The sequence below is a fragment of the Bactrocera oleae genome, chromosome 5, assembly GCF_042242935.1.
Source record: "Bactrocera oleae isolate idBacOlea1 chromosome 5, idBacOlea1, whole genome shotgun sequence".
In the NCBI taxonomy this organism is placed as follows: Eukaryota; Metazoa; Arthropoda; class Insecta; order Diptera; family Tephritidae; genus Bactrocera; species Bactrocera oleae.
Window position 1 is genome coordinate 53,742,210 of NC_091539.1, and position 12,680 is coordinate 53,754,889.

Sequence of the window (12,680 nt, forward strand, 5' to 3'; positions counted from 1 at the left end):
GGCGGTGTCGTAAAAAATTACATAACCATTGGATAAACAATTTTGTAAGCTTGGCGGAAGTGTAGTAAAAATGAAAACTTGATGCCAACATAATGCTCCAGATTTTTATTGACATCTGTATATTTGTTGACGCGAAAAAGTGAAGTCTTAAAAAAGGTACTTTTTGTCATAAAATTTACAATGTGACGAGTCACATCGGCTGCGAAGGAGCAGCGCGAAAGTTGTTGTTGAAAGTCAGGCAAACAAATATTCATGAAGGCATGCAAATTATTTAAACGAAAATCGGTTTCCAGTATTTTGGAGAAACGTCAAACGGGGAGCTAAAAGCTGCAGTTTTGCGGTAAAATGATTTAAAAATCATCGCACAAAATATAGGTCGGTATATGAGCCCACAATACTTGAAATGGTAAGAACGTTTTTAGGAAATATTGTGGTCGAATTTAAAAATACATATTCATTTAACTGGAATTCTAATAAATAGTTATTTTTCAATGAAGGCAATCTTTTGCATCATTACGAAAAATAATTGCGAATACGAAGGTCAATCAATAAATTTCTAGCAAATGCTTAGTGAACAAGCATACAAGGCAACTGACAATCACACAGTTAAGCTCTTCAGGATGGCTTTTCGTACAATAAAGGTACAATAGCTCAGTATTTCTGTTATAGATTTTATGAGGAACTGGAAGCATTACTCGATGAAGATTGTCAGCCGGATATAATCAAAAGCAAGAAAGTTGGATGTCATATGAATTGAAGTCAAGACACATTGAAGTCAAGAGGTATGTTAAAAATACTGCTTGAATGCTGAATGCTGTTGTTTTTACATCGGATTGTGACGGATGATAAAAAATGGACCTATCCCAACAAATAACTCTAAATGCAAAAAATCATGCTATATATGTATGAAACCTGGTCATGTAACAAAAACAACGACACAGCCGAAGATCCATGACGCTACGGTAATGCTATGTATTTGGCGGAACCAGAAGGGCGTGCTGTGTTATGAGCTGCTAAAACCAGGTGAGACCATTAATATAGAACGCTACCGACAACAACTCATCAAATTGAAGCATACCGTTCGCATCAGGTATCAAAAATTGGCGTGGTTCAACCATGGCATTCACAAATTGTAAGATTGTTTTCTTTAAAATAGATGTTAAAATTTTGAAAAAAAAGTGGGACGAACATATGTTGTTAGTTATTGTATATAGCCAATAACTAAGTATTTTTGTTAGAGATAGTTGCAGAACATTTGCGCTTTTGATTTTCTCCTCCCAATGGGCAAGATATGACCCGCCGCACCAATCTACCGTGGTAAAGTTACCGTGCCGTCACTCGACCAAGATGAGATGAAAACATTTGTAAGGCGGGTAAAGAACAGCCAATCACCCCAGGTCGATGGATGAGCTGTTTAAAGCCAGCGGCAAGGAGTTGGAAGGACGCATGTTCTAGCTGCTAGAAATGGTTTGGCAGGATGAATACATGCTCAACAATTGGAATACGATTGGGCTCTGCCCTATTTAAAAGAATGGAGATCCAGTAGTCTGCGCTTATTATCATGGGATCAGTCTTCTTAACATTGCACATATGGTTCTTTTGACAGTATTGTGTGGAAGACTTAAGTTCATTGTAAATAAACTGATTGGACCTTATCAGTGTGGCTTTAAACCTGAAAAATCTACCATGGACAAAATTTTTAGAATACGTAAAATCCTGGAAAAGATCTTCGATAAACATATCTACAGCTATCACCTTTTTGTCCATTTCAAAGCCGCTATCGACAGAAGATGTTTTAGACCGGGTGATTCTTTCTCGTGCGTCTTCTTCAATATAATACTATCTATTAAAAAACAAAAAGTAACAGTCTAGAAAAAGAAGCGAAAGAGGTTGGTCTTGACGGTCTTGACCGAGTGTAAGGCACGAGCCTAGAGACCATATAAAAAAAGCCAATAAAAAAAATTTTCCATAGAAGAACCTGATTTTGGTCGGTCAGTTTGGATGGTTCCGATAAATGATCAGCTTCTTGGCGAGAAAAGGACGGGGGAAAAATTTCAGTGCATATCTTGAAAACTCAGGGACTAGTCGCGTATATATGGCCAAACAGCTCGACATGACTAAATCGCCTCAGTTTGTTACGCTGATTATTATTCTCTGGAGCTTCCTTCTGTGTATTACAAACTTCATGGTGTATACATATTTTTTCGAAAATTAAGATTTTATTGTGAAAAAATTGTTATACATTTAATGTTCAAAGTATTACCCATCAGAAGCTAAGATGTTTGCCCATCCTTCTGGCAGTTTGTGGATCCCATCCCAAAAAAACTTCTCCGGCTTGGAGGTCAAAAAAGAATCGAGCCAATTTCTGATACCCTGTTCTGAAGTGAAGTGTACTCCGGTGAGGGTATTCTGCATTGATCTGAACAAGTGGTAATCGGAAGGTGCTATGCCTGGGCTATAAGGCGGGTGAGGTAGAACTTCCCACCCACAGTTTTCCAAAATTTTTAACAGGCCTTGCAACATGTGGCCGAGCGTTGTCATGATGAAAAATTATTGATTCGTTTCTGGTCGCATATTCTGGTCGTTTTTCCCCGATGACCTTTTTCAAACAAATCAATTATTTTCGGTAGAGATCCCCATTGATCGTCTGACCCAAATTCGATAGCTCATAATAAAGCACACCCTTGTGGATCCACCAAATACATAGCATAACCTTGGCACCATGGATATTTGGCTTTGCCGTGGATGTCGATGGTTGGCCGGGCTTCACATACGATCTCTTACGCTTTGGGTTATCATAATGAATCAATTTTTCATCGCCAGTGACAATCCGATGCAAAAATGACTTCTTTTGTTGGCGTTGAAGCAATATTTCCGACATGCAGAATCGACGTTCGACGTCTCTTGGCTTTAATTCATAAGGCACCCAATTTTCAAGATTATGGATGAATTCTAATGATTTTAGTCATCTGGAAACGGTTGCTTGATCAACTCCTAGTACTTTTGCAAGTTCCTCTTGCGTCTGGCATGCATCTGTGTCGAGCAATGTCTCCGATTCTTCGTCTTGAAATTTTTTTGGCTGTCCGTGTCGTTCTCCGTCGTCTAAGTCGAAATTGCCACTTTTGAACCGTGCAAACCACTTTTGGCACGTTCGTTCGACTAAAGCATGGTCACCATAAGCGTCCAGTAAAATACGATGGCTTTCGGTAGCAGTTTTCTTCATGTTAAAGTAATGAAGAAGAACTCCCCGCAAAAACACTTTATCTGGTACAAATTTCGACATTTTCAAATAAATGAAACAGGTTGTTGTTCACGCTAAAACAAATGACATCTACTGAAAACGACGCGAAATGACAATGAAATGAATATAGCCATAGATGAACACGACGCGAAATAATACTAGTAGAGCCCTCTCTTAGAAAACCGCATGAATTAATGCATACACCATATGCATATATATATATAACTTGTTGAAATAAATACAAATCTATGATTATCAAGCGCTCATTTAACGAAAATCTAATGAAAATATTTTACAATAAAAACTCTGCCTGTATATATTATGCCGCATTTTGCATCCACTTCGTTTAGTTATTTATGCATTATATCTATATAGGCAGAAATTTACTCTAAAATTTTATGCAAAAAATCTGAACAATATAAACGCAAATATTTATACGTTGTCATCGGTGTCACGAAGTCAGCAGAGATTTCAGCAACAAAAGCAATAGCAAAACAACAAACGAAATGAAACAACAACAACAGTGTAAAATATGAGATTGCATTCAAATTGAAGTGTCACATCTGCGCACTATAATATTCCACCTACAAACACGCGAGCGCTCGTGCCACCACCACCACCACCAGCGCACGGGTGCAGCACATGGCGTATGAGTAACCTAGCGCAATGAATTCATGCAAAGCTATGTGAATGCTGTGAGTAAGGGACACAATCAAATAAGCCGGGGGCAGTAACAACTGCAGCTGATGCCAATTGCTGGCATTAACATACTGTATGTGTATAGGCTGTTGGTGGGAGTTGTTGTTGTGTTTCTGATGTTCGGTTGTTGCAAATACCTGTATGAGTGTGCAAGCAATTTATTATTTATGCGCATGTTGTTGTCTCTATAGTTGGTGTTATTAAATTGCAAATTTAATTTCATTTGCCCCACGTGCCACATTCTACATTTCACCTGCCACCAGTCCCGCGGCCACCAGCCTAGATGGCAAGACAAGAAGTGGAAATATTTAATTATGTTTCGCTTCCACTTGCATGATTTTCCATCATCAGCACAGCAATGCCAGGGCAGGTGAGTGAGGCAACAATAAAAAAAAAATGCTGCAAGTTGAGTATAAGACGAGCGATATACCGAAGCATTTCATTTATTTCCCGCTCCAATTGTTACTGTACACCATTTCGGCGTTGCGCCACCATCGAAGATGCTTTTAATAACAATTTACGCCACATCAGCTCATCAGCGCAGCGGTGTCGACCGACGTGAAATGCTAGCGCTACGGAGTTCCCGTCATCGGTCGCCTCGGAAAGTTTTGGCAGACCACTATAAGTGCTTCCTGTGCCACGAAATTGTTTGCCACCTGACTTTCATCTGCGCTGTTCCGCCATCTACGCGATTACCTCAGCTCTAGCGCTTCAGCTGCTGCGCTTGTCGTGTTATGCGCTTCAATTGTCTGTAACATGAAAACCCAATTTCGATACTTGGCAGCCGTGAATGCTACGAAATCGCATTCATAGCGCTCAACTCACTTTGGCGGCAATCACTTTTGGTCCGCCTGCTGATGCCGCGAGCTCAGCTGGCTCGTTAGCTGCTCCGCTGAAGTTGATTTTGTGCGATTGCACGTGGGTGTCTATAAGTGGGGGAATTGCGCTTTTCTTTCGTTAGCCGATTTCATGGAATTGGCATTTCAGTGGCACGCCGCATTGTAAGTGTCTTCGCGCTTGCAAATAGTTTATTGCGCGAGATTTAGTGGTTGTTTGGTTCTGAATATGATCGGTAGAGGTATAATTTGATTACTCATTATTTGATTTATTATCTGAAGTAATAAACGTCTGGGCCGTGGAATATATAGCCGCTAGAGAAAAGTGGTAAAGTGCGTGTCTGTAGTGAGCGTAAGGCTCCCATAAAAGTACCACCAAAAGGACCACTCCTTTAATTAATTCCGGATTAGAACGACAATACTAACGGCTATTTTAGCCTAGAAATTTGAAAATATCGAGTCACTAGTTTCGTAGTTGGAGTCAGAAATTTGGAAATGTATTTATGAAATCGGATTATAAACCCAGCCTTTCCCTTAGTTCTCTAAAGGTGTGCTACCTTATGACCGAAAATTGTCAAACTCGGAGTACAACTGTTCACGCCCCTAGATACCGAATATGAGCCACAGTAAACCTTTTATCGAAAATGTCGGACTGTATGTCAAAAATAGGCTGTTTACGAATTTGTGTCAAATTTCGTCAGTAAGGTTTGCTATTTCATCGTGTCACGTTTCACTTTGGGACAACGCTTAGCAATTATCCAAGGTTATTGCAAAATCACAATCTCCAGTACCTACTGTAAAATGAAAAACCATGTTCTCAGATGAGGTCCATTTCTGGCTTCGTCAACAATCAAAATTGTCGCTATTGGATGAGTCAAGTCCTCGTGTGGTTCGGGCAACGTAAATTTATCACCATAAATTGACCGTTTGGTGTGGATTGTGTTATGGCGGTATCATCAGGTATTATTTCTTTCGAAATGAGAGAAGAAATGCCATTACCATCAATAGCGACCATTATAACACGTGGTTGCTCGACTCGTTCTACCGGAATTTGACGAAATCGACGTGGATGATTTCTATTTCCACATTACATGCAAAGCTTGGCAACTCGTTTTTTTGGTATGTTAAATCAAAGGTTTGCGCCAATCAACCAGCAACGCTCGAGGAGTTTGAAGACAACATTCAGCGCACTATAGCCGAAATACTGCACAGGGTCATCGAAAATTGGCGTAAACGGGCGTAAATATGCAAATGGAGCCATTTGGCCGACATGTTTTTCAAATCATAAATGGCATAAAATTAGCTTTAAAATTAAAAAAAAAAACAGAACCCATTTTTGGCCAAATTTGAGTGTTTGATTATATTTTAACATCACGTCGTTTTTGCTGGTAGACCATGCATGTCGGCTAATATGGGAGTTATCTCAATCAAATTAAAAAATTTTCTGTTTCTAATAATAGTGTGTCTGAAGTGAATAAATTCGGACGAAAACTTGCCCTAGTTGTCATATAACTATTATCAGGATTTTTAAACGTCCGGTTGACTTTACTTCTTATATATTGGTAATGAACTCAGAGAGCATCATTTTCTGTTACTAATATGTGAGGTACCTTAATGAAACTCTCTCTCGCATCGTTTTCTGTTAATAATATTTGGTAATGCCAAAAATAGATCAAATTAGTTCAATACTAAACCTATCTCCCATATACCTAATGAAATATTTTAAAATTTTCGGTTGGATTTATACCGTATTTACCAGTCAATATGTATAATATCTTAGCAAAATAAACTAAACGTATAATATTGTATATACTATAGTTGAATGCCGAAAATATATATGAGAAATTGGTCTACTAGTTACCCAACTCCCATATACTACATATAACGATTTTCGTTATTCTAACAAACGCTATGCCGAATATGTCGGTTAGTGTCTGAGTTCTTTACTTATAAAATTGCGTGAAAATATGTTCAAGATTACTCCTGAGCAATGTTAAAATTAGTGCAATCAGCCCGGACCTTTTTGCCAAGAACAAGCTTTGGACTAGACTTTGGTCCAAACCTAATTTTTTTAATCATTAAAAAATCAAAAATTTAAAACCGACGGGAAGGTTCTCCGCCTTACAGTTTTCTATTTTTTTTATTATTATCAGATAGAAAATTCCATAGCTCGCTTCTAATTGCTTGAAAAAGTACCTCATTTCATGGATTTTATAGGAAAGTGAATGCTAGGTTCCCAAAGGAAACGTCGAGGCATTATAAAAAAAAAAAATTGTTTAGATCAGATAACTATAGCATATAGCTGCCAAGCAAACTGAACGCTCAAAAGCAAGTCCTTGTATGGAAAACTGTTTTTTTTTTTAGAAGATAAGTATCTTACAGAAATTTGCTTGGATTGTTGTCCAAAGTAGTGGTACAATCCTCGCAGAAATTGTTCAGATCGTATAATTATGGCCTACAGCTGGTATACAAACTGAACGATGGGAATTAAGTTCTTGTGACGAATCTTTAGTATTTGTGAAGTGTAATAAAGCTTCGGAGCTACCGAAGTTAACGTTTTTTCTTCTTTGGAATACAGTTGCCATTCGTAAAGTATTAGTTTAAACATATTTTGGTATAGTGTTACCATCTCTAGAGAAACTGCATAAAATATTGCAATCTGCATATCGCCCATATCGAGTTGAAAAAAGCGTTTTAAAAAATTTAAATTCATCGCCCCACAAATCTACATAAATTTTCACTACAATTTCCAGACGTAAAAATTTTATTCCAAACTAATCGAAAATCACAAGCCTTTCAACTCTTAAACAAATTTCAAACGGACATGAAACAACCAATTAACGATTCGAGTCAATTAAACATTTGATTGAGTTCAGTTTACTCAGACGAATGAGGTTGGAAACGAAAAACGTGTAAATTGCATAGAAAAAATAAAAGAAAACCGTAAAAGACGCACACATCAATCCAGATGAGCTTACAGGACGCGAGCTAACTACATACATAATCACTTATATGTCTGTAAATATGTATACCATATATATGTATATACCGAGGTATAAAACTGTATGTGTGGCATAACATAAAATAGCATAAAAACCCGTAAAAATTCCAATAAGTAAATCCAATCGCACTCGTGGCTAAATTTCAATTACAAACTCACCTGAAAGCCATCATATGTCCAACTGCCGAATTTCATCACACACGTCTGTTCGTCGAATGGAAAGTACTCGACATCGATTTCGCAGGAGCTCTTATAAATCGCCGGTGGCCGCCACTCGACGCGCCCCGTATAGTTGAGAGTGGCCTTTGTGGCCAACGTCACTTCGAAATTGCCATCGGCGCTGTGTCGTATAAAGCAGCAGCAGAATGGTGTGGGTGGGGAGAAATTGGAAAGAAAAAATGTGAAAAACTTGTATTTAGAAGCGGACACGATGAATTATTGTATAAAGCGGATTTGGGAGATTCGAGAAAGGTACAAAGGTTTGTATATATATATTGGGTGTATATGTAATGTATGTATGTACGGAAGTAGAATCAGAAAATGTTAAAGAAAATTGAATATTACTATAATAGTAGTATAGTAGTATAAATTTTACAATGGCTCAATTTCTTGATCTATGCAGTTGCTAACGGTCGTTATAATAGAAAGATGAAAATAGATGCTGTTTGAATGGCTATTTAGACACTGTTCGGTCGGAAAAGGCGCACGTCGCTATTGTCATCGGAACCACTTAACGGAGAGTTCAACTAACGTGCGGTTTCTATGGGTCGGAACATAGCGAAAAGGGTGTTAGGTGAGAGAGAGAGAGAGAGGTGTTTTTAGGAGGTGACTCCGCTACAAGCAGATGAATGCAAGGCTGATTTATGCAGAATCATACCAGCAAAAACTGTCTGAAGAGGAATTCGTTATGTTCCTTAACCGAAAGCATACGGACCACACTATGTAGGTATTCGATAGGAGACATCAAGAGGCAACCTGTTATTGTACGGAGTTCTGTCAGTGCTCTGTTAAGTCTGTAGCTTCTTCATCTGCTTTCATACTATATCCAGAATATCATACCAGTTCAACGTAGTTAATGACCTGCCGATCGATTGTTTTGTAAGTTGCCAGCAATTCATTTTCTCTATTACCTAGGAGCTGCCGACTAGCGACTTTAGGATTTTGTTGCGACTCTATAGATAACAGGCTGTCAAGTGTGTTGTTGTTTGTAGTCGAAATTTTAGTGTCACCGACTGAAATTTTATGATGCAGCCTGTATTCTTTCATTCAGTTCGTATATATGGTTGTTGTATATATAGTAGGGGAGAGTGTAAGGCTAATTGCAGAGAAGAATCGAGAAATGTCTTTGAGATGGTTGCTAACTTTCGAACACATGTCATTGATTCTATTGCCCAACATCAATTATCGTGCAATTATCAGCTTAAAAGGAGATGGAATACCCTTTCTTTATCATGAGAGAGCATTAGATAAGTACAACGAGCTTCTTTATAAAATTATGTTTCTTACGGATCAATTTCTTTACGGGAAAATATGTTAGAGAACTACGCTTCAATATTTTGAGAAAATTTGTTTTAGTGATTATGTGGGGTATAATGCGAATTATAACTCAAAAAATATTACTATTAGGATGTAAAATAATTGTTTCACACGAAAAAACAAAAATGTAAGTGTCCTTATATAACTGTATCATAACATTAAGTAAAGACGATTTTTACAAATAATATAAATATAATAGGTTTTCACTATTAATGCGAACATAGGACCCGTTCGCTCACAACTTCCGAAAAAACTTTATATAATAGAAGTCAGCTCCGCATAAATAATGAAAATCTTCTTACTGCATTTGTAAATATAAAAATGTTCTTGTTAAATACATTAGTCATTCGGAGATAAATGGTATATACTTCCTTTTGTCGGATGAAATCAATTCACCTTGAGCTCAATGTAAAATACAGGCTAAATATTGTTCAAGTATATATGTATTTTTATTGAAAATAGCCTTTTGTGAGTCAGAGGAAAATAAGTATACTGGTTAGATGGGGGTAACGGATTTCCTTCATATTTGGATAAGGCTTGCCTTGAGGGTAAAATAGATCGATTACGATAAGAATTATCCATTGCTTGAGTTTTATCTATATCTTTAGTTACTGTAAATTATAGTAATATATCGATTGGGACATCACATCTGAGTAGTCTGAATATCGGCGATGTATTCCGGTTAGTCCTAAGTTACATACAGAGTAGTCGCAGTTTTTGTCCAATTTTTCTAATTTTTTAACTACACCAGCGAAGAGAGTGAGCGTCCATATATTTCGATTAAAATTAATATAGTTTATCGCAAAATATGAAATTTCACCAAAAAATAAGTGGTCCACAGAATTCCTCAAAAAATTTATATGAATATGATTAGTATTATATATAACGGTTCCCACAAATCGACGTTTATTTATATATTTTATTTTCTTTTAGTAAGTGGTGGGTGATAATTATATGTAATTATTCGATTTCGCACGTTTTTATATTGTAGGACGAGATCGTGAATCGCAGAGCTGTAATCGAATTTTTTCGAATGAATTTGAGGAGTACGAGAGTTTCGGAGATATGGACTTTGAATCTCTTGTAAGGCATATCAAAATTTTTAAATTTGTGAAAAACCGTTAGATTTACAAAACTATTATACAGTTATATTTGGAATAAATCACTGAATTCAAAACGAGAGTGATAGTTCAGAATTAAAAGCTTTGACTTGCAAAACTATTTTGCATTTGTCATTTGTATATATGTATACATATAATATTTGTATTTGGAAACACTTAAGCAAAAAGAAATCATTAGCATATGTGTGCAAGTGTTTTGCACTAGTTTGCATAAAAATGGGAAACGGAAATGTGAGATTTTATAGAATATTTGCCAAAATAAAGGAAACAATAAATAAGACACGTTTCGGATGAAATAAATCAAAAAACCGCAGTGATGAGTACAAGAGGCAATGACAATGACAGCATAGCAACAGCAGCAGCAGCAACAACGACATTGGTAGTAAAAAGACCAACAACAACAGGAAGAGCGTGAGTACACAAAAAGCTAGAAGTTCTGAATGTCAGCGCTCTTTTTTGAGTAGTTGCCGGATTTTTAACGAAACAACAACAATAACAATTAAATTTTTTTACTGTTACTTTTGCAACACGCGTGACTGCTTGTCGCTCACTTATGCTGCTGATGATGCGGCTGATGATTGTGATATATGGGAATTTGATGTGGTGATATTTTACTGAAAGGCACACACACACACACACGTATGCTGATTTTGAACTTGCTTATATATGTGTGTGGAGGCGTGCCTGCTTTGGGTTTTTGTTAATGCCAAACTACTTACTTATTATATAACACAATATCCGGCCGCCATATATGATCCGAGGGTACATGCAACATTTCAACACCGCCATATTCTTTCGGCTCCCATTGGAGTTTGTAATCATACCAGGTTTGTTCCACCCACAAATTTGTTGTCATGATTTGATTTTTCAAATTGACATCAATCAATTGTGATAGCTTCAATTTGATGCGTACAGTTAGAGCGTCAGTCACATTGACAACGGGACGCACCAATTTGTTATAGTTGCTGAGAAGATCGTCGTAGAGGCGCTTAGCATCGGGATTCGATGTGCTGCCTAGAAAAAAGAAAGAAAAACAGCAATGAGAGCAATGCACAAGAAAAGAGCGTATACAAAAAGTGAGTATGAGATTGATTTTTTTTTTTTTTTTTAATTGCTCATTCCACTGTTTAAAAATGGCAAAAAAAGCATAGTTATAGTTTCACATTCAAGCACACTCTTTCACACACTCATATGCTGCAAATAGCAAACATTTGCAATCAATAATCCATGTTTTGTTCGAGGAAGGTTTTCTGCAATTGGTCGAGTGACAAATGACAGGCCAAACTGTATTGATTGCGAAAGGTTATTTGATGAAACTCGGCCTTTATGTAAAACAACTCGCAAAGTCACAGAGCGTGGAGGCAACGATTTTCCATACCAAAACTATGCAGATAAAATAAATGAAATGTGAGAGATAATATTCGTAAATACATATATGCAAAAACCGCAAAAATTGCTGAGGCAGATAAATCTGCAAAGCATTTGTGGGTGTTGCTTCGACAAATACTAAATATAAAACGCTTAATTTTCTTTGATTTTTCGCCAACGCCGCAATATTTTATGGGCGTCTTATCTTAATTAATAGCTAGCAGTTAATTACAGCTTAGAAGCAGATTGTACAAATGCCTTAGAAGCTATAGATTGAATGTAGTTATATTTCATACATATCCGTTATTAATATTAGGCGATTAAGAAAGACACGATACAGATTCTTGCGCGAATTGTCACATTAAAGTCTATGTTTAATCTTGTACAATTTGTTCGAGAATTATGGCAAATATCGCGGAAATGAAGGAATGGCAGAAGTACAAGTGGTGATGCTTTCTTCTAGCAAAGGATAGCATAACGAATAACACTGCGAAGGAAAAAATTAAGTTAATTAAGCTTTGGGAGACCAAAGCTTGGATATTCTTTATTATAAATATTATTAATATAAATTATCTGTCAATAATTTTATCTAAACAGTTTCTTAAGATATATATTTATCCTAGAGGGATAGTTATTAACATGTGTTAAAATTTTATTTTCAATACATATTTACGATTTTAAACATTTTCGGCATAATGCCACAATTTAAATTAACGCGCTCATATATAAACAAAATTGTTCTATTTTAATTGCGGACTGAACTTATGGTCTTTTGAGTTATATAAAAGCAGCGAACTAATAAAGCGAAAATATTGGCCTTTTTATTAGTTAATCTATATATGTATAATATAATTTGTTACAAAATTTTGTAAAAGATT

The 12,680-nt window shown here is 36.6% G+C and overlaps 1 protein-coding gene across 2 annotated transcripts in view; it reads right to left on the minus strand.

The window, feature by feature from the left end:
• Positions 1–12,680, minus strand: part of nAChRalpha3 (nicotinic Acetylcholine Receptor alpha3) — a 145,409-nt gene that overhangs the window by 66,755 nt on the left and 65,974 nt on the right. For both annotated transcript variants that reach the window (XM_036378499.2, XM_070109751.1), the window contains exons 2-3: positions 11,154–11,448; positions 7,937–8,117 (exon numbers count right to left, since the gene is read on the minus strand). In XM_036378499.2, coding sequence (XP_036234392.1) covers positions 7,937–8,117; positions 11,154–11,448 — 476 coding nt within the window. The remainder of the gene's footprint in view (positions 1–7,936; positions 8,118–11,153; positions 11,449–12,680) is intronic.